The sequence below is a fragment of the Oncorhynchus mykiss genome, chromosome 19 (assembly GCF_057628025.1).
Source record: "Oncorhynchus mykiss isolate SJ-2025 chromosome 19, ASM5762802v1, whole genome shotgun sequence".
Lineage (NCBI taxonomy): Eukaryota > Metazoa > Chordata > Actinopteri > Salmoniformes > Salmonidae > Oncorhynchus > Oncorhynchus mykiss.
The window spans coordinates 21,700,790-21,728,557 of record NC_143040.1 but is presented as its reverse complement, the minus strand read 5'-3'; the positions used below and the strand labels follow the sequence as shown (position 1 = coordinate 21,728,557).

At 40.6% G+C, this 27,768-nt stretch overlaps 2 protein-coding genes across 2 annotated transcripts in view; both read left to right on the top strand.

The window, feature by feature from the left end:
- Positions 1-12,371, top strand: part of LOC110497392 (glycine receptor subunit alpha-3) — a 117,208-nt gene extending 104,837 nt beyond the window's left edge. Inside the window, exons 7-9 of the mRNA XM_036954319.2 lie at positions 3,828-4,042; positions 5,609-5,755; positions 9,256-12,371. Of these exons, the coding sequence (XP_036810214.1) occupies positions 3,828-4,042; positions 5,609-5,755; positions 9,256-9,576 (683 nt within the window). The 3' untranslated portion in view covers positions 9,577-12,371. The remainder of the gene's footprint in view (positions 1-3,827; positions 4,043-5,608; positions 5,756-9,255) is intronic.
- A 653-nt stretch (positions 12,372-13,024) lies between these two features.
- Positions 13,025-27,768, top strand: part of LOC110497391 (15-hydroxyprostaglandin dehydrogenase [NAD(+)]) — a 31,688-nt gene continuing 16,944 nt past the window's right edge. Inside the window, exons 1-4 of the mRNA XM_021573474.3 lie at positions 13,025-13,407; positions 13,606-13,729; positions 15,249-15,355; positions 18,968-19,064. Of these exons, the coding sequence (XP_021429149.1) occupies positions 13,315-13,407; positions 13,606-13,729; positions 15,249-15,355; positions 18,968-19,064 (421 nt within the window). The 5' untranslated portion in view covers positions 13,025-13,314. The remainder of the gene's footprint in view (positions 13,408-13,605; positions 13,730-15,248; positions 15,356-18,967; positions 19,065-27,768) is intronic.

The following is a 27,768-nucleotide window of genomic DNA, read 5'->3' as shown; positions in this document are numbered from 1 at the left end:
ATACATGTATCACTAGCCACTTTATACTATACTATGCCACTTTGTTTACATACTCATCTCATTTGTACATACTGTACCCGATACCATCTACTGTATCTTGCCTATGCTGCTCTGTACCATCACTCATTCATATATCCTTATGTACATATTCTTTATCCCCTTACACTGTGTACAAGACAGTAGTTTTGGAATTGTTAGTTAGATTACTTGTTATTACTGCATTGTCGGAACTAGAAGCACAAGCATTTCGCTACACTCGCATTAACATCTGCTAACCATGTGTATGTGACAAATAAAATTTGATTTGATTTGATTTGATTTGATTTGATTTGAAATGATTTGTCACATGTGCCGAATACATAAATTATAATGCAAAAGGAATAGAATACACAATAATGAAGCTATATACAGGGAGGACCAGTAGCAGATCACTCTGCAGAGGTACGAGGTATTGGAGGCAGGGTAAAGTGACTAGGCATCAGGATAGATAATAATAAGGTATTAGAGGTAGATATGTACATGGAGGCAGGGTAAAGTGACTAGACATCAGGATAGATAATAATAAGATATTAGAGGTAGATATGTACATGGAGGCAGGGTAAAGTGACTAGGTATCAGGATAGATAATAATAAGGTATTAGAGGTAGATATGTACATGGAGGCAGGGTAAAGTGACTAGGCATCAGGATAGATAATAATAAGGTATTAGAGGTAGATATGTACATGGAGGCAGGGTAAAGGTGTCAGGATAGATAATAATAAGGTATTAGAGGTAGAGATGTACATGGAATCAGGGTAAAGGTGTCAGGATAGATAATAATAAGGTATTAGAGGTAGATATGTACATGAAGGCAGGGTAAAGTGACTAGGCATCAGGATAGATAATAATAAGATATTAGAGGTAGATATGTACATGGAGGCAGGGTAAAGTGACTAGGCATCAGGATAGATAATAATAAGATATTAGAGGTAGATATGTACATGAAGGCAGGGTAAAGTGACTAGGCATCAGGATAGATAATAATAAGGTATTAGAGGTAGATATGTACATGAAGGCAGGGTAAAGTGACTAGGCATCAGGATAGATAATAATAAGGTATTAGAGGTAGATATGTACATGGAGGCAGGGTAAAGTGACTAGGCATCAGGATAGATAATAATAAGGTATTAGAGGTAGATATGTACATGGAGGCAGGGTAAAGTGACTAGGCATCAGGATAGATAATAACAAGAGTAAATAAAGAACAGAGTAGCAGCAGCATATGATGTGTGTCAGTGTAGTGTGTGTGTGTGAGTGAATGTTTATTTACAGTAGTGTGTATGTATAGTTGAGTGTGCATAGAGTCAGTGCAAGATAGTCCGGGTAACCATTTAATTAACCATTTAGCAGTCCTATGGCTATTTAGCAGTCTTATGGCTTTAGTAGTCTTATGGCTATTTAGCAGTCTTATGGCTTTAGCAGTCTTGTTGGTCCGAGAGCCGATGCTCTGGTATCGTTTGTCAGAAGTAGCAGAGTGAACAGTCTATGGCTTAGGTGGCTGGAGTCTTTGGCAATATTTCAGTCCTTCCTCTGACGCGCTTGATACAAAGGTCTTGGATGGCAGGGAGCTCGATCCCAGTGATGTATTGGGCTGTATTGAAGCTCTTGACCGGCTCTCTGACCTCCTCCCTGTAGGCTGTCTCATTGCCGTCAGTGATCAGGCCTACCACCGTTATGTCGTCAACCAACCTGATAATGGTATTGGGGGTCAGCGTGGAGTGGTGTTGTTGCCTACCCTCACCACCTGGGGACGGACTGTCAGGAATTGGAGTAGGTAAGGTATCTGGGATGAAGGTGTTGATGTGTGTCATGACCAGCCTTTCAAGCATAATTACAGACTGGGACAAGGAGAGATTGAGAATGTAAATGAAGACACTTGGCAGCTGGTCTTCGTATGCTTTGAGAGCGCACCCTGGTGTTCCATCTGGCCCGGCGGCCTTGCGAGTGTCTACCTGTTTAAAACTTTTAACTTTTATAACTCCTAGTTGGGTTTCCCTTTCTAATCTGTTATCGTCTGCAAGCCCTGCCACATACGACTAGCGTCAGAGCCGATGTAATAGGATTCCACCTTCCTCTTATATTGTCCTCTTTCATGTTTGATGTCTAGTCAGAGCTCGTAGCGGGCTTTCTTGTCTGGGCCATGTCTGTGTCCCGTTCTTTGTAAGCGGTAGCTCTTGCCTTTAGCCCAGTGTGGATATTGCCTATAATCCATGTTTTTGGGGGGTTTGGATACCTTCTTATAGTCACTGGTCACCATAGCAGCACCCACCCGTAGCACACGCTCCATTAGGTATATTTCACTGGTCACCCCCAAAGCCAATTCCTCCTTTGGCCACCTTTCCTTCCAGTTCGCTGCTGCCAATGACTGGAACGAATTGCAAAAATCACTGAAGCTGGAGACTCATATCTCCCTCACTAACTTTAAGCACCAGCTGTCAGATCAGCTCACAGATCACTGCACCTGTACATAGCCCATCTGTAGAAAGCCCATCTGTAGAAAGCCCATCCAACTACCTCATCCCCATACTGTTATTTATTTATTTTTTGCTCCTTTGCACCCCAGTATCTCTACTTTGACATTTATCTTCTGCACATCTATCACTCCAGTGTTTAATTTCTAAATTGTAATTATTTCGCCACTATGGCCTATTTAATGCCTTACCTCCCTTATCATATCTCATTTGCACACACTGTAAGAGACCTTTTCTATTGTGTTATTGACTGTATGTTTGTTTATTCCATGTGTAACTCTGTGTTGTTGTTTGTGTCGCACTGCTTTGTTTTATCTTGGCCAGGTCGCCGTTGTAAATGAGAACTTGTTCTCAACTGGCTTACCTGGTTAAATAAAGGTGTTCTCAACTGGCCTACCTGGTTAAATAAAGGTGTTCTCAACTGGCCTACCTGGTTAAATAAAGGTGTTCTCAACTGGCCTACCTGGTTAAATAAAGGTGTTCTCAACTGGCCTACCTGGTTAAATAAAGGTGTTCTCAACTGGCCTACCTGGTTAAATAAAGGTGAAATAAAACAACAAAACTGTGGGGACGTCGTCTATGCCCTTATTGATTAAAACCGTGACTGATGTGGTAACCTCGTCAATGCTATTGGATAGCGGAACATATCCCAGTCTGTGTGCTAGAAAAACAGTCTGGCGTCTGCCTCATCAGACCACTTCCGTATTGAGTGTGGCACTGGTAACCTATGAACTGAGGGGTGTGTGTGTGTGTGTGTGTGTGTGTGTGTGTGTGTGTGTGTGTGTGTGTGTGTGTGTGTGTGTGTGTGTGTGTGTGTGTGTGTGTGTGTGTGTGTGTGTGTGTGTGTGTGTGTGTGATGGTGGGGAGATCTGACTAAACGTTGACACATCAAAGGCAGAGAGCATGACTGGCATTTTCATCTCAGGCCCATGCACTGATGGGCATTTGATGATCGAGATAACCACAGCTGCATGGACTGACTACATGGAGATGGATTTCAACTCCTCCACAGCACGGGCTTTTGCATATTACATGGGTTTCTAGAATTTAGTGAGAAGCCAACGTGTGCAGTTTGTGTGTGGGCTTGTTTACATGTGCAGTATACGGTGTGTATGAGAGGAGGAAGGCTGACGTCTGTAAGATATGGTCGACAGAGAAACCTATTAGTCTCCAAAGGAGATCATCTTTCCTATACATTTTCACGGTACGTTTCCACGTATGTTATTCAGGCAGACTTTAATACGAAACAAAGGAAACATAGGCGCTTGTCTCAGTCGCTCTCCTCCCCTCTGTCTCTCTCCTCCTCCTCCACACAGGGAAGTTCACGTGTATCGAGGTGCGATTCCACCTGGAGAGACAGATGGGCTATTACCTGATCCAGATGTACATCCCCTCTCTCCTCATCGTCATCCTCTCCTGGGTCTCCTTCTGGATCAATATGGACGCCGCGCCCGCCAGGGTGGCGCTGGGCATCACCACCGTGCTCACCATGACCACCCAGAGCTCCGGTTCTAGAACGTCTCTACCTAAGGTGGGTCGGGGTGCAGAGTGTGTGAGAGTGTGAGTGGGGGTGCGGTTGTGTGGGTTGGCAGGAGAGTGTGTTGTGTGCATCACCACTGGGCTCGCCCAAAAAGGTGTCCCTTCTTCAGGACTGACTGTCTGTTGTTGATTTATGGTCTAGGTACAGGGTGACTTTTTCGGTTTGCTTAACGGAGCCTTTGTCTGGAGACTTTGTGTCTGTCTGTCGGTCTGTCTCTTTTCTCTGACTGTGTGACTGTGACTTTGTCTCCGTCTGTCAGTCTGTCTCTTTTCTCTGACTGTGTGACTGTGACTTTGTCTCTGTCTGTCTCTTTTCTCTGACTGTGTGACTGTGACTTTGTCTCCGTCTGTCAGTCTGTCTCTTTTCTCTGACTGTGTGACTGTGACTTTGTCTCTGTCTGTCTCTTTTCTCTGACTGTGTGACTGTGACTTTGTCTCCGTCTGTCTCTGCTCTCTGACTGTGTGACTGTGACTTTGTCTCTGTCTGTCGGTCTGTCTCTTTTCTCTGACTGTGTGACTGTGACTTTGTCTTTGTCTGTCTCTGCTCTCTGACTGTGTGACTGTGACTTTGTCTCTGTCTGTCGGTCTGTCTCTTTTCTCTGACTGTGTGACTTTGTCTCCGTCTGTCTCTTTTCTCTGACTGTGTGACTTTGTCTCTGTCTGTCGGTCTGTCTCTTTTCTCTGACTGTGTGACTGTGACTTTGTCTCTGTCTGTCTCTGCTCTCTGACTGTGTGACTGTGACTTTGTCTCTGTCTATCTCTGCTCTCTGACTGTGTGACTGTGACTTTGTCTCCGTCTGTCGGTCTGTCTCTGCTCTCTGACTGTGTGACTGTGACTTTGTCTTTGTCTGTCGGTCTGTCTCTGCTCTCTGACTGTGTGACTGTGACTTTGTCTCTGCTCTGACTGTGTGACTGTGACTTTGTCTTTGTCTGTCGGTCTGTCTCTGCTCTGACTGTGTGACTGTGACTTTGTCTTTGTCTGTCGGTCTGTCTCTTTTCTCTGACTGTGTGACTGTGACTTTGTCTTTGTCTGTCGGTCTGTCTCTGCTCTCTGACTGTGTGACTGTGACTTTGTCTCTGCTCTGACTGTGACTGTGACTTTGTCTTTGTCTGTCGGTCTGTCTCTGCTCTGACTGTGTGACTGTGACTTTGTCTCTGCTCTGACTGTGTGACTGTGACTTTGTCTTTGTCTGTCGGTCTGTCTCTGCTCTCTGACTGTGTGACTGTGACTTTGTCTCTGCTCTCTGACTGTGTGACTGTGACTGTGTCTCTGTCTGTCTCTGCTCTCTGACTGTGTGACTGTGACTTTGTCTCTGCTCTGACTGTGTGACTGTGACTTTGTCTTTGTCTGTCGGTCTGTCTCTGCTCTGACTGTGTGACTGTGACTTTGTCTTTGTCTGTCGGTCTGTCTCTGCTCTCTGACTTTGTCTCCGTCTGTCTGTCGGTCTGTCTCTGCTCTCTGACTGTGTGACTGTGACTTTGTCTCCGTCTGTCTGTCTGTCGGTCTGTCTCTGCTCTCTGACTGTGTGACTGTGACTTTGTCTCTCTGGTGTTGTAGGTGTCCTATGTGAAGGCCATCGACATCTGGATGGCGGTGTGTCTGCTCTTTGTATTCTCCGCTCTGCTCGAGTACGCCGCCGTCAACTTTGTCTCCAGGCAACACAAGGAACTCTTAAGACTCCGCCCGCGGAGAACGAAGAAGAAGGTAACGTTTACAGACCAATCTAGAACACGTTCGTCGAATCAGAGCGTGAACAAACAACTCCGTGCAACAATGACTGCATATTGCAGTTATGGTGTGGTTCCTGAAGGAGCTCTGAGGCTGAAGTAAGTGGTCAGATAGCACTAATGAATAACTCATATCTCAATGCTTTAGCACCTAACAAACAATGAAACAAGCAATTCTATCCTTCACAGATATATCCTTCTCAGACAAACAGTACATGTACACTGAGTATACCAAACATTAGGTACACCTTCCCCTTTTTCCCTCAGAACAGCCTCAATTCGTTGTGACTCTACAAGGTGGCAAAAGCGTTCCACAAGTCCACGAAACAAGCAGTGTGACATGAAATGTTGTCTGAAGACTGTCTGAGGATGTTGAGAAATGTCAAAAGATGAGGTTGACAGAGGAGCTCTGGGAATTAGTCGGCCAAAAATGTGACTTGACGGATGTCGGGGCGGCTTAGTGGCCTTGACTCTGTGGTTAATTGGGTTTCTGGCCTTTTGGACATTTTAAAAGATTAAGACGGAAAAGTCCAATTATACGCTGTCTGTCACTAAATTGGGCCCTAGCTTGGACTCTGGGCGTGGGTCAGATATATCATGTCTCTATGGTCAAAAGGCTTGCTTATTTAGGTTATTGAAGCTATTTATCCAGGCAATTCAGTTGCGGTCAAATTCTTACTCATGAAAGTAGACCATAGAAAGTTAGCATAATCTTTGTATTCGGACTAGGCAAAACAACATGGCCTTGTTTGACACAAAGAAAAAGTTGAGGCACACCAGCAAAGCAACTTCCCCAACAGGTGCAACGTTCTACCATCCATCCAGTCAACACTGCTCCCCTGTGGTCATATACTGTTACTACACCAACCTGACGTGCACCAAGGATAAAACTTCCAATGTTTACTTCGACATGTTTACTACAAAGCTTCCTGAAGGACAGAACGGGTCAGTGTCTGAACATTTGGCTGGTGTCTGTGTTTCTTCCTCTCCCTCATCCATTAATATAAAATGGAGACATACAAAAAAAGACTGCCTCTCTCTGCACCAGGGGAAGAGTCCATTTGCTTTATACTGTGTGGATTTTACCAAGGGAATACTCAGGCCAATCAAATCAAAGAGATGGAGGGAAATTGAGATAGAACACGATGAGATAAAGATGAATGAACACTGCTTGTAACCAAGAGGAGGAAAAAGTCACTCTGAAGTGTAGTAAGTGGATAGGGGTCACTGTCAATTCAAACATGCAGGGCTCAGCCTTTCTCTAACTAACTTGTGGTAACCAACTTATCTAGAAGTCAAATATCAACACACACACACACAAATTATGTTATGTTCAATTTCACCTCGCCCAGTTTCTTAAAGCATGGCACAACATTCATTTTGATTCACCTTCTTGTTTGATGTTCTTGTCTATTTTCATGTGTTTCTGGCATATCCACAGGGTTTCAGTCATGTCCACAGCGTTTCAGGCATGTCCACGGCGTTTCAGGCATGTCCACAGTGTTTCAGGCATGTCCACAGTGGTTCAGGCATGTCCACGGCGTTTCAGGCATGTCCACAGTGTTTCAGGCATGTCCACAGTGGTTCAGGCATATCCACAGTGAATTCCTCTATATTGCATGATTCTCATAATCATTTTAGTGCTTTGTTTGTTTGTTTATCTTTTCCGTTTGCATGCTTCTCCCGTGATGAAAGAATGGTGATGAGGATCACTCCATTGATCCCAATGAGCTGGCTGAGTCATTGAGACGTATTAATGGTTTGAGAAACAACGATACGCCCATATATGGATCTATGGGCCACATCTACAATTCCTCTGACAGGGTAAAGAACATTAGAACCCAGCTATTAGAACCCCACACTCCATCTGGTCATAAGTTTGTATGTTTGTGTTTCTTTCTTTCCAGTTGTGTGCTGTTCCTCTGCTGTTTGTCGTTGTCGGTGTTCTCTCCATATTCATATTCATTTTCACACCTAAGTATGAGAACTATACACACCTAAGTATGAGAGCTACACAAAGACAGCATAGAAACATAAAAATATATTTATTTTTTTTACAGTATTTCGTCAAAGAGAATATGTTGTAAAAATGTGTGGCAATTAAATCTTCCCTGGAATCAGATGACCTTGTGGATCCCATTTTTATATCTCTGCATCCAGTATGAAGGAAGTTGGAGGTGGTTTTGCGAGCCAATGCTAACTACTGACTGGACGCCTATGGTTAAAGCTAGCATGCTAAACGTTGCCATAGAAGTCTAGTTATTGTGCTAACGCCAGTTACGGTAGCAACTTCCTTCAAACTGCATGCAGAGGCATAAAAATAGTATCGAGTTCATCTGACTCTTGGGAAGTAGATAAAGGACTTCATTGCCAAATTCCCAAAGTATCCCTTTAAGCATAATGTGACACACAGAGCTGGTGTAGTGACTCATTGACTCTGTGACATTCTTCATTACACAAATGGCATTCCATTATTCTTCATCATTTGTTTAATGTCATAATGGCCTGTTGTCAACTTGTCACACACACACACACACTCCCTGTTTTCACTCCCAGTTCCTTGTTCCTTTCAGTTGGTGTTGCTGTTTGTTTTTATTTCCCTATTCAAATGCATTTCGAAAGAAATTGCATTTCAGCCAAAGATTACATTTCCTGCTTTCCTATTCTTCCCCCACGTCAACATGTCATTTGTTGTTCATTGTGAATTTCGCTCGTGGAAAAACTATTGCTCAACTCATATTGATGCTGTTTTCATTCCATTTAAATCATTTCCATATTGGGCATATCAAACAAAACTATCACATGCAGGGCTTTGTTTGTGTGTAGGCCAACGGTAATAACCCCTTCATTCATATGATGTCAATTGCTTTTTAAAGAGAATTTCCAGTTCTGAACCCTTTTTTCAACCCTAGTTTTGACATTTGAGGGAAAAGGCCAGGGAGACGCTTGAGTGGTGACAACTGTAAAGGGTACAGCAATGAGTAGGTTTGAAAGAGAGAGGGCTGTGTCCTAGGATAACACCAGAGGCATTATGGGTTATAAAAACAATAATAGACTAGAGGTTTTAAGCAAGGTCTCATGACGCACAAATCACTCCCTGTTCATGTTGCACTTTGATAGATTTATTGTGTTAGGGAGAATAGGCATTGACTCAACATGAAGTCAAAGGCTGGAGTTTAGCTGAAGTCAAGTCTATTTGGAGTGTTAGCAGGAGGGAGACTGAAGTGTACTTGGCTGGGAGACTTAGTCAGCCTGTCATATTGCTGCTGCTGCTGTTGCTATGGCAAGCGATCCCCCATGCTTAAGAGAGAAGGAGGGAGAGCAAGATCAATGGAGAGAGAGGGATGACATTTCAGTGTCCCTCTCTGGAGCACATCAAGGCCGTCCATCGGGGGAGTGTCCGTTCCCGTTCGGGGAGTTCATTCATCCTTGAACTCTGACCCCTATCTAACTGACTCCTGCCTTTCCTGTTCGCAGGACGACGACGTGAGGGAGAGCCGCCTGAGCTTCACCGCCACGACCGGCGGTGGCGGCGCAGCGGTCAAGGACGGCACCATCCCCAAGGCCACCAACAACGCCGCCAGCACCCCGGGCGCCACAGGGCCCCAGCCCGCCCAGCAGCCCAAGAAGGACCCGGCCGCCAAGAGCCACGAAGAGATGAGAAAGCTGTTCATCGACCGCGCCAAGAAGATCGACACGGTATCGCGGGCGGGTTTCCCCCTGGCCTTCCTGTTTTTTAACATTTTCTACTGGGTCCTGTACAAGATTCTCCGGGCTGAGGATGTGCACAAGGACTAGTACAGAACACTACAGTACAGTAGGGTTCAGTACAGTACAGTACAGTAGGGTACATTACAGTACAGTACAGTAGGGTACATTACAGTACAGTACAGTACAATGACACATGGGGAAAGTAGACTCCGGTCCCTCCTCACAATGTGGGAACTGTTTCACATTAACATTTGGCAGTTCACCAACTACCTGGGGTTCCAAAACAAAGCCCTGCCAAGGTTTTAAAAAAGAGGATTAAGGAGATGACTTACACTCGGGAGATGAACTGAGTATTTACAGAACAGAGTTATGTCCGTATCACCCAACAACAACAAGAGAGGACAGACATCGTGCTCACTATGCAACTGGAGACCAGTTTGGAGTATCGGACGAGTCCCACTTCACCACCCTACACAATGTGCAGTCAGAACAGGAGCAATGCTTTTATTCACCTCTGCAAACCCTCTGTCACGAACACACACACACACACACACACACACACACACACACACACACTTGTGTCTTACAGCTTTACTGCCAATGTTCTATTACAGTACAGTTTCCATACAACACTGGTAAACAAGTGAAAACTTCCAGTACACTCAAGTCCTTTGTAGATTTTCCACCAGATTATAGTGTATCTTTATTACAACCATCAGATGTTTGTTATAATTCTCAGACATAAAAAGCTGCCACTTTGACACATTTCCAACTCACTATTGTGGGTTAAATGTCCCGTCCCTAGTGCTACTCATCACGTACAGAAACGTAATTAACCTCTTTGTGACTTTGTTGAGTGATTCAACTCCCCAGGTCCACACTCAGCACAAACTCAACTACGGTGTTAACATGTTTTTTTTCTCACCTTCGTTTCCTTCATTTCCTTATTTCCACAAAATGATGATTCACTGTTCCGTTCACTCGGTCAAACAAACCACTGCCGAAACACTCAAGTCAAACAGGGGTCAAAATATGTGAAAGCATCCACCTTAAATTACCTAGAATCTCAACACAAGCTAACAAAGGATCGACCAAAGAGGTAACCTACTGAGAAAAACTAAATGAACAACATGAAAATAGAATATAAAAAGAGAGATTTGATACCGATGTAGTCGCCATGAATCCCCACTGTGAATTTGGAAGGCTGAGGATATCATTAAAGTAACTGCCGAGTTTTTTTCCAGATTTCAATTAACCATGACCTATAATTTCTTACGATGGGAGTGAAATGGTTTTCTTTGTTTAATGTTTTTAATGAAGTATGTTTTTTTTTTTAAAGCCGGTTTTCTGTGTTTGAAGTGTGTGGACGTACCCCAACAACAGAATGGTGTGGGCGTATAACAATATTAACTTAAGTAGACCGCTGATCAGGGAGATGACATGTTCTATGAGGAAATGGCAAGCGTTTTTTTAAACGGTCTGTTTGAGATACAAGTTTGAGGTGGGGTTTTTGAAGTGTTTTTTTTCTTCTCCAATGTATGCTTTGGTCACGTACAAGTGTAGGATGAGCCAGCAACATTATATGGAAATAACAGAATATGAACTTTTAAAAGGGAGATTTTCACTGGGCAGTTACTTTAACAGTATATAGCCATAATACTATACACAGCCTGAATCAGGCCTTTCACTTCTTGGTTTACAACTTGCCTTTCAATATAATCTTTATTTGATCATGAATTACCATTGCTCTGGTGTCACTGAGCATATCACTCAGAAACTTGTGTTGGTCGCGGTACACAACCCTGGGGAGCACCATCACAATTAAGTTATAACTGATCTAAGTTCAGTATCCAGAGTACCAATATTTGAATAGTTACATGTATGGGATATATGACTTTTAAATGAAAGGAATTCACACTCTCCATAAGTTGGGGGGTAAAAGTGCATGTATAAAGTTGAAGAAAGAATTTAGAATAGATTGTAATTGTTATGTTGAAGTAACATTTTATTTAACTATATTTAAAAAATAATTATAGAAATGAGGGGTTGTTTACTTTGTACGGTATGTTGATATACTGAAATTATTATCAACAACAGACAATGAACAGACAAATTATCAGAATATCGGACAAATGGACAATGATTCAGTCGTATGCTATTCTTGTGTTTGATCAAACCTGATGACACACAGAGACAGTATAAAACTGCAGTGTAAAGACCTGACCCAATTTTAAGCTGACTCATAATGGAGAAGACAATAAAATAAATATATTTATGGATACATACATGCAATATATCAATCTCCTCTCCTTTTTCTATATGGTTGATGGGTTCTTGTACTCCAAGACTGTTGTGATGTTTTTTGAAAGATATTTGGTAAGGCATTTCCAGAATTTTACACTATTTAAAAACAACTACTGATTCAATCTCTGAAGAGATACTGTGCCATATACTTTTGGTAGTAAAAACATATCTATACTCCCACATTCCTTCATAAAGTGACAAAGCTTTCATATAGTTCTACAGATTTGAATACCACTTAATACCACTATTAGTATTTGACACAGTTATACACAATGTGAATGATGAATTAATATGTTTCATGTACATTTCTATTGCAAGTGTATTTAAATACTTTATTTTGTACCAAAAAAAATGACAGTATTATTAAATGTTAGATGCATGAACTGAATTCAATATCAATAGATTTATTTTTGAACTTGTGTTTGACCTGTGTTTTAGTTGCTGCTGTGATGATGAGAAGAACACATGTGCTTTTTTTTCCCATTATAATGTACATCTGTAAATACTTTTCATAAATCTAATAAAGGTCCTTTGGAGAGAAACAAAAAGATTGAGAAAAAAAAGGTTACATTTCTAAATGAAGATTTTGTCATTTTGTGTCTTTGTTACGGTATCAGTTCAGAGGATCACACAGAGTTGGTTCCTAGCTCCAACAGTGCAGTAGTATCTAACAATTCACAACAATACACACAAATCTAAAAAGTAAAATAATTAAATGAATAAATATATACATCTTAGGACAAGCAATTTTGGAGGGGGGGGGGGGGGGGGGCATTGACCAAAATAAAGTATAATGTATACACATAAAATGAGTAAAAGAGTAGGTTAACATTATTAAAGTGACTAGTGTTCCATTATTAAAGTGACAAGTGATTCCATGACTATGTACATAGGGCAGCAGCTCAAAGGTGCAGGGTTGAGTAACCTGGGTGGTACTGTAGCCAGCTAGTGATGGCTATTTAACAGTCTGATGGCTTTGATGCACCTGTACTGACATCGCCTTCTGGATGTTAGCGGGGTGAACAGAGGCAGTGGCTCCGGTGGTTGTTTCAGGCCTCTTGACGGAGGCAAATGGTCAAATAAAGGGATACCATATACTGTAGGTCTATATCTCAACGTTATAAAAATGCATTCCCAATCTAACGTTAAACTATTGCCTTTCAAAACAGACTGTAGGCCTGCCAATAGCGAGCTTTATGACGTCACTGCATGGTTGCCCAATATGAAGAGCATAGCAGTAGATATTCCCTCATGCTGTTTGTTGCCAGTCACAGAGAACATATTAAATTGAGCAATATGTAATTATATCATGCCAGTAGTGAGCTTCTACTGCAGGACTATCTCATTAGGAGGTCGGTTTGGAATATGAAAAAGGTGAAAGACGAGACGGCGTAATTATCCGCCGTGTGTTTATTTAGCGCTACATACACCACACGCCCCTTTTCTGACAACTAATGTACCAGATGATATAGGAGCCTACATAAAGCAGCGCGGGTGTCGCAGCCAGATGAAGCGTAAAAGATGACTCTGCGAGGTAAAGTGGCTCTAGTTACGGGCGGAGCCCAAGGTATCGGTAGAGCCGTCGCAGAAAGCCTTCTGAAGAATGAAGCAAAGGTTGGTGTTTATATATAAAGTTATTAGCCTGTTGTCGCCCGTAAATGGACGGTGGTTTTGGTTACTTTACGCATTTTACGCGCGGCGCTTGTACCAACCTATCGTGGTTGTAATGGAGCCAAAACCAACTGTGTTGCACAAGAACCTCTTTAAATATTTGTAAATAGTTTTGTATATGTTCTGATTTTATACCCGCAGGTTGCATTTGTTGACTTGAATCAAAGTGTCGGAGAGGAATGCAAGAAGATTTTAGATGGAGAGTTTGGAGATGGGAACTGCATTTTCATTCAGTGTGACGTGACGGACAGATTGAAACTTAAAGGTAATGGTTGCTTGACAATAAAACGGTGATACTTCTGGTTCAAAGTCTGAGATGAATGCAGTATATTTATTTGGAACATTTCCTCTCACAAGCTCTACAAGCCAGAATGTTTAATGCAATTGTATTTCAGTTTAGGCTACTCTGCCAGTTGTCTGTGCGGTTTGTCGTTTTGTGGGTAGGAATTTGACAAAAAATATCCACAGGAAAGTATTATTACACATACAGTTCCAAGCGCTGGTACTGCTTTCTATCACCTGGCGCATGCACAAAACAATATAAACACGTGTACGAGCTCGGAAAGTATGCATACATCGCTTGCATGTATTTACATCGTGTGAGCATGTTTCAGGTGATAAACATCTGAACACACTACCAGCGGTTTGAAAAGTTGGTTTGATTATATATTCCTATGGACATTTTATCGCCGCTTCCTTACGGTAAAAAGGACCAGTCTGATGGCTAGTGTTAAAGTAAAAGTACATGTAATGTTATTCAACATTCTAGCATGTAAAGAAGATACTGTTGTGTCCATGGGGTAACCATGGTAACAATCTGACTAGGCAAAGGTAATTGCAACTTTACTATGGTACTGCTATTTTTTCTTTAGAGGTTATTATAGTTATTAGCCTAACCTAAAAAAAAAAATTAAGTATAGCTATATGTCTAGTCTAACTTTAGCATTTTGCCTAAATGCATAATAGTCCATTTTATTTCATGCTGCGCAGTGGTTTATAATTCTGAATATTCTCATGTTCGATCACCTTTAGGCCTTAGGCCTACCTATTTTAAGACATCATTCACCCCTGAAACAGACTTTCATTGTGTGAAAATGAATTAGTTACTTTTGACATGATTTCCAAAACGCCCCAGGCAAAAGACATTGGAATGTTCTTACCTAAATATCTGTGCTTATAAGAGTCCATTCAACCAACACTGAACACTGTCAGTGCACGACTGAATCTTAAACGTCGACAGTCTATTTAGTCTTGTAAGACTGGATATTTGTTAGACATTTGTTGTTAAAGTAAGGCCAGGTCTCTCTTGGAAAAGAGATATTATCTCAATGAGAAAAAACCTGTATAAATAAAGGTTAAATAAAATATATATTTTTTAAAAGCACCGTACTTGACTTGTTGCTCCTACCTTGGTTAAGGTGATTATTAATATATATATTTTTTTAATTTAATGTTTTCTTGTGGAATGTTTTCAGCTGAAAGGCAGGTGCTGGTGAATACCTGTTATACTGCAGTTTTTGTGGCTTAGATAATTGTTTAGATGTACTTGTTTATTACTTAGATAGACAAAGATGCAGTGTTCTTGTAGTGAATATAGCCTGTATAATCAATCTAAGAGCTAGATGTTCTTCTTTGATATAGGATCGCAATGATAGTTTGGATGTAAATAAAGATGCAATGTTCTTGACAAAATGTCCATCTCGTAAGGACTGGTAGTGTTCTTCTTGTAGGGGTTCATCTATAGTTAATCAACCTAAGTGTTGGACTCTTCTTTCATATTGCAGATGCTTTTCAAAGTACAGTCGACCGGTTTGGAAGATTGGACATTGTTGTCAACAATGCTGGCATCAACAATGAGAAGGACTGGGAGAAGACCATTGAAGTCAATCTGGTAAGAGGGGTGGGTGTGGGTGTCAGTGTGTGTGTGTGTGTGTGACTAACACCAGTAAATGTTAGATTGAATGTATTTTTTGTCATTGAATGTCTTGTCATTGAGATAGTTTGTGAAAATCTATTTTTCCAAAACAATCTGTTACTTGACTAACTGCAAAAGCAATCTTACATTATACTGTAGGTTAGCCTAGATTATATTACATGATGCTGTAGGTTAGCCTAGTTTACATTAAATGACATGATGCTGTAGTTTAGCCTAGATTATATTACATGATGCTGTAGTTTAGCCTAGTTTATATTAAATGACATGATGCTGTAGTTTAGCCTAGATTATATTACATTATGCTGTAGATTAGCCTAGATTATATTACATGATGCTGTAGTTTAGCCTAGTTTACATTATATTAGACAATGCTGTAGGTTAGCCTAGATTATATTACATGATGCTGTAGTTTAGCCTAGTTTACATTATATTAGACAATGCTGTAGATTAGCCTAGATTATATTACATGATGCTGTAGTTTAGCCTAGTTTACATTATATTAGACAATGCTGTAGGTTAGCCTAGATTATATTACATGATGCTGTAGTTTAGCCTAGTTTACATTAAATGACATGATGCTGTAGTTTAGCCTAGATTATATTACATGATGCTGTAGTTTAGCCTAGTTTACATTATATTACATGATGCTGTAGTTTAGACTAGTTTACATTATATTATATGATGCTGTAGTTTAGCCTAGTTTACATTATGTTACATGATGCTGTAGTTTAGCCTAGTTTACATTATATTACATGATGCTGTAGTTTAGACTAGTTCACATTATATTACATGATGCTGTAGTTTAGCCTAGTTTACATTATATTACATGATGCTGTAGTTTAGACTAGTTTACATTATATTACATGATGCTGTAGTTTAGCCTAGTTTACATTATATTACATGATGCTGTAGTTTAGCCTAGTTTACATTATATTACATGATGCTGTAGTTTAGCCTAGTTTACATTATATTACATGATGCTGTAGTTTAGACTAGTTTACATTATATTACACGATGCTGTAGTTTAGCCTAGTTTACATTATATTACATGATGCTGTAGTTTAGCCTAGTTTACATTATATTACACAATGCTGTAGTTTAGCCTAGTTTACATTATATTACATGATGCTGTAGTTTAGACTAGTTTACATTATATTACATGATGCTGTAGTTTAGACTAGTTTACATTATATTAGACAATGCTGTAGGTTAGCCTAGATTATATTACATGATGCTGTAGTTTAGCCTAGTTTACATTATATTACATGATGCTGTAGTTTAGACTAGTTTACATTATATTACATGATGCTGTAGTTTAGACTAGTTTACATTATATTAGACAATGCTGTAGGTTAGCCTAGATTATATTACATGATGCTGTAGTTTAGCCTAGTTTACATTAAATGACATGATGCTGTAGTTTAGCCTAGATTATATTACATTATGCTGTAGATTAGCCTAGATTATATTACATGATGCTGTAGTTTAGCCTAGTTTACATTAAATTACATGATGCTGTAGTTTAGCCTAGATTATATTACATGATGCTGTTGTTTAGCCTATTTTACATTACATTACATGATGCTGTAGTTTAGCCTAGATTATATTACATGATGCTGTAGTTTAGCCTAGTTTACATTATATTACATGATGCTGTAGTTTAGACTAGTTTACATTATATTGCATGATGCTGTAGTTTAGACTAGTTTACATTATATTACACAATGCTGTAGTTTAGACTAGTTTACATTATATTACATGATGCTGTAGTTTAGCCTAGTTTACATTATATTACATGATGCTGTAGTTTAGACTAGTTTACATTATATTACATGATGCTGTAGTCTAGCCTAGTTGACTTTATATTACACAATGCTGTAGTTTAGACTAGTTTACATTATATTACATGATGCTGTAGTTTAGACTAGTTTACATTATATTACATGATGCTGTAGTTTAGACTAGTTTACATTATATTACATGATGCTGTAGTTTAGCCTAGTTTACATTATATTACATGATGCTGTAGTTTAGACTAGTTTACATTATATTACATGATGCTGTTGTTTAGCCTATTTTACATTATATTACATGATGCTGTAGTTTAGCCTATTTTACATTAAATTACATGATGCTGTAGTTTAGCCTAGTTTACATTATATTACATGATGCTGTTGTTTAGCCTATTTTACATTACATTACATGATGCTGTAGTTTAGCCTAGATTATATTACATGATGCTGTAGTTTAGCCTAGTTTACATTATATTACATGATGCTGTAGTTTATCCTGCCTAGTATACATTATATTACATGATGCTGTAGTTTAGACTAGTTTACATTATATTAGACAATGCTGTAGTTTAGCCTAGTTCACATTATATTACATGATGCTGTAGTTTAGCCTAGTTCACATTATATTACATGATGCTGTAGTTTAGCCTAGTTTACATTATATTACATGATGCTGTAGTTTAGCCTGCCTAGTATACATTATATTACATGATGCTGTAGTTTAGACTAGTTTACATTATATTACATGATGCTGTAGTTTAGCCTAGTTCACATTATATTACATGATGCTGTAGTTTAGCCTAGTTTACATTATTTTACACAATGCTGTAGTTTAGACTAGTTTACATTATATTACACAATGTTGTAGTTTAGCCTAGTATACATTATATTACACAATGCTGTAGTTTGGCCTAGTATACATTAGCTACATGATGCTGTAATTGAACCTAGTTCACATTATATTACATGATGCTGTAGTTTAGCCTAGTTTACATTATATTACATGATGCTGTAGTTTAGACTAGTTTACATTATATTACATGATGCTGTAGTTTAGCCTAGTTTACATTATATTACACAATGCTGTAGTTTAGACTAGTTTACATTATATTACATGATGCTGTAGTTTAGACTAGTTGACATTATATTACACAATGCTGTAGTTTAGACTAGTTTACATTATATTACACGATGCTGTAGTTTAGCCTAGTTTACATTATATTACACAATGCTGTAGTTTAGACTAGTTTACATTATATTACACAATGCTGTAGTTTAGACTAGTTTACATTATATTACATGATGCTGTAGTTTAGACTAGTTTACATTATATTAGACAATGCTGTAGTTTAGACTAGTTTACATTATATTACACAATGCTGTAGTTTAGACTAGTTTACATTATATTACACGATGCTGTAGTTTAGCCTAGTTTACATTATATTACACAATGCTGTAGTTTAGACTAGTTTACATTATATTACATGATGCTGTAGTTTAGACTAGTTTACATTATATTAGACAATGCTGTAGATTAGCCTAGTATACATTATATTACACAATGCTGTAGTTTAGACTAGACTAGTTTACATTATATTAGACAATGCTGTAGATTAGCCTAGTATACATTATATTACATGATGCTGTAGTTGAACCTAGTTCACATTACATGACATCAGTGAAGAGTTCTACCACAGGCTGATTAAGAGCAAAAGAGTGTGACTGTTGTATGTGTTGGATATTGAAACGCAAGCCCTCTTGTTTCTCTCCATAGACATCAGTCATCAAGGGAACTTACCTGGCCTTGGATCATATGAGCAAAGAGTATGGAAAAGAAGGAGGAGTCATCATCAATGTCTCATCCATGGCAGGTAAGGCTGCTACCTACATGCATCAATACTTTATGTACCGCACGCTGCACGTCAATACATGGAAGCCTTCTCAAGCGGTTGCTTTGTACTGTATGCGGCACGTATATACACTGCTCAAAAAAATAAAGGGAACACTTAAACAACACAATGTAACTCCAAGTCAATCACACTTCTGTGAAATCAAACTGTCCACTTAGGACGCAACACTGATTGACAATAAATTTCACATGCTGTTGTGCAAATGGAATAGACAACAGGTGGAAATTATAGGCAATTAGCAAGACACCCCCAATAAAGGAGTGGTTCTGCAGGTGGTGACCACAGACCACTTCTCAGTTCCTATGCTTCCTGGCAGATGTTTTGGTCACTTTTGAATGCTGGCGGTGCTTTCACTCTAGTGGTAGCATGAGACGGAGTCTACAACCCTCACAAGTGGCTCAGGTAGTGCAGCTCATCCAGGATGGCACATCAATGCGAGCTGTGGCAAGAAGGTTTGCTGTGTCTGTCAGCGTAGTGTCCAGAGCATGGTGGCGCTACCAGGAGACAGGCCAGTACATCAGGAGGCCGTAGGAGGGCAACAACCCAGCAGCAGGACCGCTACCTCCACCTTTGTGCAAGGAGGAGCAGGAGGAGCACTGCCAGAGCCCTGCAAAATGACCTCCAGCTGGCCACAAATGTGCATGTGTCTGCTCAAACGGTCAGAAACAGACTCCATGAGGGTGGTATGAGGGCCCGACGTCCACAGGTGGGGGTTGTGCTTACAGCCCAACACCGTGCAGGACGTTTGGCATTTGCCAGAGAACACCAAGATTGGCAAATTCGCCACTGGCGCCCTGTGCTCTTCACAGATGAAAGCAGGTTCACACTGAGCACATGTGACTGACGTGACAGAGTCAGGGGATGCCGTGGAGAACGTTCTGCTGCCTGCAACATCCTCCAGCATGACCGGTTTGGCGGTGGGTCAGTTATGGTGTGGGGTGGCATTTCTTTGCGGGGCCGCACAGCCCTCCATGTGCTCGCCAGAGGTAGCCTGACTGCCACTAGGTACCGAGATGAGATCCTCAGCCCCCTTGTGAGACCATATGCTGGTGCGGTTGGCCCTGGGTTCCTCCTAATGTAAGACAATGCTAGACCTCATGTGGCTGGAGTGTGTCAGCAGTTCCTGCAAGAGGAAGGCATTGATGCTATGGACTGGCCCACCCGTTCCCCAGACCTGAATCCAATTGAGCACATCTGGGACATCATGTCTCGCTCCATCCACCAACGCCACGTTTCACCACAGACTGTCCAGGAGTTGGCGGATGCTTTAGTCCAGGTCTGGGAGGAGATCCCTCAGGAGACCATCCGCCACCTCATCAGGAGCATGCCAGGCGTTGTAGGGAGGTCATACAGGCACGTGGAGGCCACACACACTACTGAGCCTCATTTTGACTTGATTTAAGGACATTACATCAAAGTTGGATCAGCCTGTAGTGTGGTTTTCCACTTTAATTTTGAGTGTGACTCCAAATCCAGACCTCCATGGGTTGATCAATTTGATTTCCATTGATAATTTTTGTGTGATTTTGTTGTTAGCACATTCAACTATGTAAAGAAAAAAGTATTTAATAAGAATATTTCATTCATTCAGATCTAGGATGTGTTATTTTAGTGTTCCCTTTATTTTTTGAGCAGTGTACATTGAAGCCTTCACAGACATAAGAAAAAGGGAAACAGTGGTGTATGTGGATGTGGGAATGACTAGCTATGTCTTTGGCAATGCGGTTGCTTTCAGCTGATGTGAGCAACCCCTAGCTAATGGAATATGTCACAGGTCATCAGCTATAAAGAACCACATTGACTTCATTCACTGTTATTGTTGAAATTCCCAAGCCTTTGTTTTGGTACAATATGGTTACACAGTGTACCATAACACAACATAACACAGGTGGAAAGCAAACATTACAACATTACCGCTTGATAGATTAGAGTTTGATGCTGTTTTCACAGTGGACAATAAGCATTGCTGTGTGCCTCTACTATTTGCTTAGTGGGGTAGGTTAAGGCTGTTCCATCGCCTCAGTCGGCAAACTAACAACTACAGTACTTCTCATTTTTCAATCTTTCTCCACAGCATCATGTGGAGATTGAGAAAGCATTTTATTAGTGCAATCCGAGTCAGCTAGCGCAACCACTTTGTGCAAGAATTGTCTGAATGTCTGTCTGTGGTTCAGTGGCTTACATCTTGATCCGGGGGGGTTCAATTTGGTGTGTGGTGGGCTGTGTTGGATTGGGAGAGATTTGTTGGAATGGAGACAGTAATGCCATGACAGACAGCCCACTGACTGTGAGACTCAGTCAAGTGTCACTAAATCTGTTTTCATATAAGCAGCACACCTGGGTTCACATACTATTCAAAATCTTTCAAATGCCTTCTGCGTTTTCTCAAGTCTGCCTTGAATACCAGCTGGGTGGGGTTTGGACTAACAAATGGAATTTAGAATGGTGGCACTCATAGAAAAATAGTGATTTATCAAGCAATTCTACAAGCGTCATACCCACACTGGTAGGCGATAACCATTGGTAAATATCAATTGTTGTCAGCCTCAGTACTGTAGCACAACCTTGGCTGTTTGCATTTTGAAACGCCCTAATTAACCATATATGGTCAAAATCCTCCCTTTAAAGCCCGAGGGGGAAATCCGTACCATGAAATACAACGGCGCAACCACAAAAAAAACAAAGGGGAAAAAAACTACAAAAAAGGACCATTGGGACAATTCAAGTTGCCTTCGCAATGGTAAATATACTTCAAATGAGCAGGCAACACTTGCCAATAAGCCATCCATCCATCCATCCATTTCTGTTCACATAGTTGAAATCGTTTAGGATGATGATGTTATGCTGATGTGGGTGCCGTCTATTGCTCCCTTCATGTTTGGGAACCCACCTGTTGTGAGATGGTGCATGGAAATTGTATGTGTTAACGTTTGTTTTGCTGATGATTGCATCGAAAATATTGGCTCATGGAGGGCTGTGATCGGCAAGCCCCCCCCTGAAAAGTGTCTGTTGCCAAAAACCAAAGGGTGGATAGCACTTGGATGTGCACCGGAATGGTATGCATTTGCCTTTTTTAAAGTACGTCTTAAATCTTCTCAAAAATCCTATACGATTGTTTTTTGGTAACAATATCTGATGAGCCAATCTGTACTTAATGCAGAAAATGTGCCACCTGTCTCTAAAAACTCGCTCTCTGCAAAATGCAGCGTGTGCCAAATCTTTCAACAGAGCAAGGTTAGCCGTCTCTCATGCAATTTCCCATTATCTCAGTCTTATAGAATGTCAACAATGGTTTCACTTTGACACGTACCTCTCATTTTAACAAATTACTGTACTTTATATGGATTATTATTGTAACCAATGCACTGATGTGGTCAAATTATATAGCGAGCCAAGCAATGTTTCATGCATTCCCAATGGAAATGCAATCAAAATTGAAAAATGATTGAATTATTACTCTCACAATTTCAACACATTTTCCCCATTCTATGCTTGACAAGCAGTTTCCTTAATCCACCACTTGGTCCTGTGCGTACGCATGGTCCTGGCTGTGTGTACATTTACACACACTCTCAAGCAAACGTTCATATTGATCAATTTCACACTGCGTGGACGTTTTTCAATGCATGGTTTACACGCAGATTTGTGCCTATGCATGGTTGATAAATGAGACCCCTGGTCTGGTAAGCAGCAGAGATTTCCCTTCCCGTGACCCCTTTGGGTTCTTGAACACGCGGTCACAGGGAACTAACATGTATGCCGACAGAGGGCGGAGTCCAGACAGGTGGACAAAGCCTCACACTGGGCTGTGGTGGTCATGGGGTGTTGTGACTTCTGTGCCAAGATCCACAGTTTACGCAATAGTACTCGTGGACTTGAGTCAAGTGCTCTTGTCTAATTTCAACATAATTGTATCTATGTATCTATTGGTCTGCGGAGGGCCATTTCCAGGCATAAGTGACATAAGCTTATGCTCCCCCCATAAAGAATGATCTGTCTGTGTTTTTTTTTTGTTGTTTTTTTTACTCAGTCGTGGTCTCATCTTAGTGTTAAAGGTTAGAGTAGTAGAATATATAAGGTGCAAGTTCGAAATTTGGCTATGCATCAGCAATTTGTCTCTGGTTATGTCCGTCACTGACAGTCACTCAATTAGCCATGTCAGCAAAATAAAAATGGATTGGTAAGTTAGTCTAGCCAGCTATCTAAACTTGTAGTAATCATGGCCGAATACCAACCGGGAATGCTGGGGCCGTGCCCAGGGCCCCTGACCTCCAGGTGGCCCCCATTGATTTTGTTGGCCACTCTCACTCATATATTATTTACATGGCATAAGTCATGAAAAAATGGTAGAATAGCAGGAAATGTACTTTCAAACGTACGTTGTTATCTATGCTGTCGAGTGGGGGGGTCGTGGAATATTCTAATCAAGTGAGAGAAACTTTGTCATTTCTTCAAACTATCATCTTTATTCAATATCGATTTAACTATTACAATAATGAGACTGGTCAACCTGAGAGCCAAACCTTTACAGAAATGCAGAGTTCTTTATATAGCTGACACTAAGAATGCTTAGTCATGGCTGGTTCAGAATGCTTAGTCATGGCCCATGCAAACCAAGGGGCGTCATAAGGGTTCATCCGGTCGTTATCTGCACGGGGTTGTTGTCTTAACCCCACCCTGGCTTAGTTTCCCAGATGCAAGGAGGATTTTGGGACAATGAGAGATTGATATACTCTTAAGCTATATCTAGTAAAACACATTCCTGTCTATGTAATGCAGTGTTTAACTCATTTGTCAGCTCAAGCCATCTCTAGTGACCATATGCCCAGATTAGCTGCAGAGAACTAGAGTGGAGACCATAAAAACACAGCATTAGTAGGACAGAAATATCTTACTATTAGTTAAATATTAATTGTTAACCATTAATATAAAATAAATCAGGTAAATACGTAATGTTTATATCACAGGGGCCACTAAAATGATTTTCCCGGGGGGCCCAACTTGGGGCGGCAGGTAGCCTAGAACATTGGGCCAGTAACCAAAAGGTTGCTGGATCGAATCCCCAAGCTGACAAGGTACAAATCTGTCGTTCTGCCCCTGAACAAGGCAGTTAACCCCGGTAGGCCGTTATTGTAAATAAGAATTTGTTCTCAACTGACTTGCCTAGTTAAATAAAGGTTAAATAAAATAATTAATTAACTAAATCTCACTTGGGTCTGCTTTTTGAAATACTACTTGACAATAACATAGGTAATACATTAAGTTTCAGTAATAAAACAGTTGTAAATACAACTGGAGAATGTTGTGCTTGAAATCTCCAGTGCGAACTCTAAGAAATTATAATCATTTGATCCGAAAACAGACTGTATCGTTGGGAGGCTGTTCTCAGGCCTTTGGAATGTAAACATCAGTGCTGAAAACATAGTTGCTTGTGTTTGATTAAAGTAGAACAGTATATAAACTGGAGGATGGTGACTTTTCTCTTTCTCTCTCTTTCTTTCTCTCGCTCTCTAAATTCAAAGAGGTTTATTGGTATGGGAAACATTGCCAAATCAAGTGAAATGGAAAATATAAAATGAAACATTACACTCACAAACGTTCCAAAGGAACAGAGACATTCTAAATGTCATATTATATACAGTGTTGTAACAATGTGCAAATAGTTAAAGTACAAAAGGGAAAGTAAATATAGGTTGTATTTACAATGGTGTTTGTTCTTCACTGGTTGCCCTTTTCTTGTGGCATCAGGTCACAAATCTTGCTGCTGTGATGGCACACTGTGGTATTTCACCCAATAGATATGGGAGTTTATCAAAATTGGATTTGTTTTGGAATTTGTGGGTCTGCGTACTCTGAGGGAAATATGCCTCTCTAATATGGTCATACATTTGGCAGGAGGTTAGGAAGTGCAGCTCAGTTTCCACCTCATTTTGTACACATAGCCTGTCTTCTCTTGAGAGCCATGTCTGCCTACGGCGGCCTTTCTCAATAGCAAGGATATGCTCACTGAATCTGTACATAGTCAAAGCTTTTCTTAATTTTGTGTCAGTTACAGTGGTCATGTATTCTGCCCAAGTGTACTCTCTGTTTAGGGCCAAATAGCATTCTAGTTTGCTCTGGTTTTTTGTTAATTCAAATCAAATCACATTTTATTGGTCACATACACATGGTTAGCAGATGTTAGTGTAGCGTAATGCTTGTAAATTCTTTCCAATGTGTCAAGTAATTATCTTTTTATTTCCTCATGATTTGGTTGGGTCTAATTGTGTTGCTGTCCTGGGGCTTTCTGAGGTCAGCTTGTGAACAGAGCCCCAGGACCAGCTTGCTTAGAGGACTCTTCTCCAGGTTCATCTCTCTGTAGGTGATGGCTTTGTTATGGAAGGTTTGGGAATCGCTCCTTTTTTGTTTGGTGATTTATGTTGTCTCTCTCTCTCTTTTCTCTTTCTCTTCTCTCTCTTTCTCTCTCCCTCCCTTTTTATCACTAACTGTCTCTCTCTGTCTCTCTCTGTCTCTCTCTGTCTCTCTCTGTCTCTCTGTCTGCACTTTGACACAGATATGCCTGAACTCCATTCTCCCTCAGCCAATTCACAAACCGTTTAGTATCAAGGTGGATTCTCTGCTAAATATTCCATGTGACTCTATTCAGTCACACACTTTACATTGACAGTGTATATCTATCCCCTCATCTCTACTTTTGAGACCCTGCATGGTAAACAATAGCACAGTCAACTCCAAGTTAGTTTCCCTAAGGTTTGCCTGCAGAGAGAAGGAGGAAATATCACCTGGCTCAGTTCACAACCGTGGGCCAAGAATCTCCCAGATGTCATAAATCTAAATGTAATGAAGACTACATGTTTATCACAAGCGAGACGCATGACTCTGACATATGACGCCATTGGGCTCATTCAAATGCATTGTCTGTGTGTTGACATCAATCATGGGGTTCTGGTGAAATATAGTTCTGTGGCTGTGTTGGATGATAGATGATGTTGGATGACAGGATTTTGTGGTTGTTTGGACCTAATCCCCAAACTTATACACTGAGCAACTAAAGAGAGAGTTGTGAAATAGTTCCATTGTAGGTTGTTTAGATCCTGGGCTGGAATTCAAACTCCAACTGAACTTTGGACTGAGGACTGAGTTGACTGTCCTAACTGGAGACTGGAGGTTAATCATTCTCCTGCTGAGGTAGATTTTTTTTATTTTTTTTATTTTTTTATTTAACTAGGCAAGTCAGTTAAGAGCACATTCTTATTTTCAATGATGGCCTAGGAACAGTGGGTTAACTGCCTTGTTCATGGGCAGAACAACAGATTTTTACCTTTGTCAGCTCTGGGATTCAATCTCGCAACCTTTCGGTTAGTAGTCCAACTCTCTAACCGCTAGGCTACCTGCCGCCCCATTTCTTTCTGTGATGTTTTTGAGTTTTTTTTTTCCCTGTCTCAGCAACTTCTTTCTCTTTTTCATTTCTTTCTCTCTCGTTCCTCGTTCGTTACTCATTGCATAATAGTTTCGAGAGGGAGAGAGAGAAGCTTCCGATTCAAGTTGTCCCAGCACAACAGGCAAAGCTGGTTGAAATGACATAATTTCAACCAGTTTACAACCACGTAGTTGTACTGAGTCCAAGATCATCCAAATATTTTATAGATGCGTAAACACATCCCTGCGCACCTGGTAACATCATATTCTATCATTACGCTACTTGTAGATGCTATTCCTCAGTGCTGTCGCTAGCAGATAAGTGAAAGTCATGCTACTAACCAAAACAAGACATTCCCCAACCATGTCTGTGGGTGATTCCGATACAGGGCCTTCAGAAAGTTTTTACACCTCTTGATTTTTTCCACATTTTGTTGTTACAAAGTGGGATTAAAATGGATTTAATTATCATTTTTGGTCAACGATCTACACAAAATACTTTCATGTCAAAGTGGTAAATACTCTGTTGTCAATGTGGTGATTCTGACAATACATGTTAGAATCACCTTTGGCAGCGATTACAGCTGTGATCCTTTCTGGGTAAATTTCCAAGAGCTTTGCACACCTGAATTGTGCAACATTTGCCCATTATTTTTTTTTACATTCTTCAAGCTCTCTCAAGTTGGTTGTTGATCTTTGCTAGACAGCCATTTCAAGTCTTGCCATAAATCAAGCAGATTTATGTTAAAATTGAAACTAGGCCACTCAGGAACATTCAGTCACAAAAGTGAACCAACAACCTAAAACGTGACAACAGGATCCGTAATGGACCAGACATGAAAGTGAACCATATAGTTCACCTACGGTGAACGGGCCCGCACTCTGACACAACCACAAACTGAGGTACCAACCGTACCAAACAAACAAACGAACACTCCACACAGGCTCTACCCACGAGAGGTTATGCCCTACTTGTTCATAATAACAACCCTGCAAACAGTAGCACTGTATCCTTTGCTAACAGTATCTAAACGATTTCAGATGTTGCTAATCCCTGGTACCAGAGGGCTCTCCCAATTGTGTGGTATTTGAAACCGATTGGTTACTTTTCCCACCAGGACGACACTGCCGAGGCAGATGCCACTTGAGGTTTTAAATGGGTTGTTATCGATATTCACAGAGCACTCGCGTACTCGGAACCCCACCGGGTCGAACCAGGCACACCCTTCCCAAATTCATTGATTTG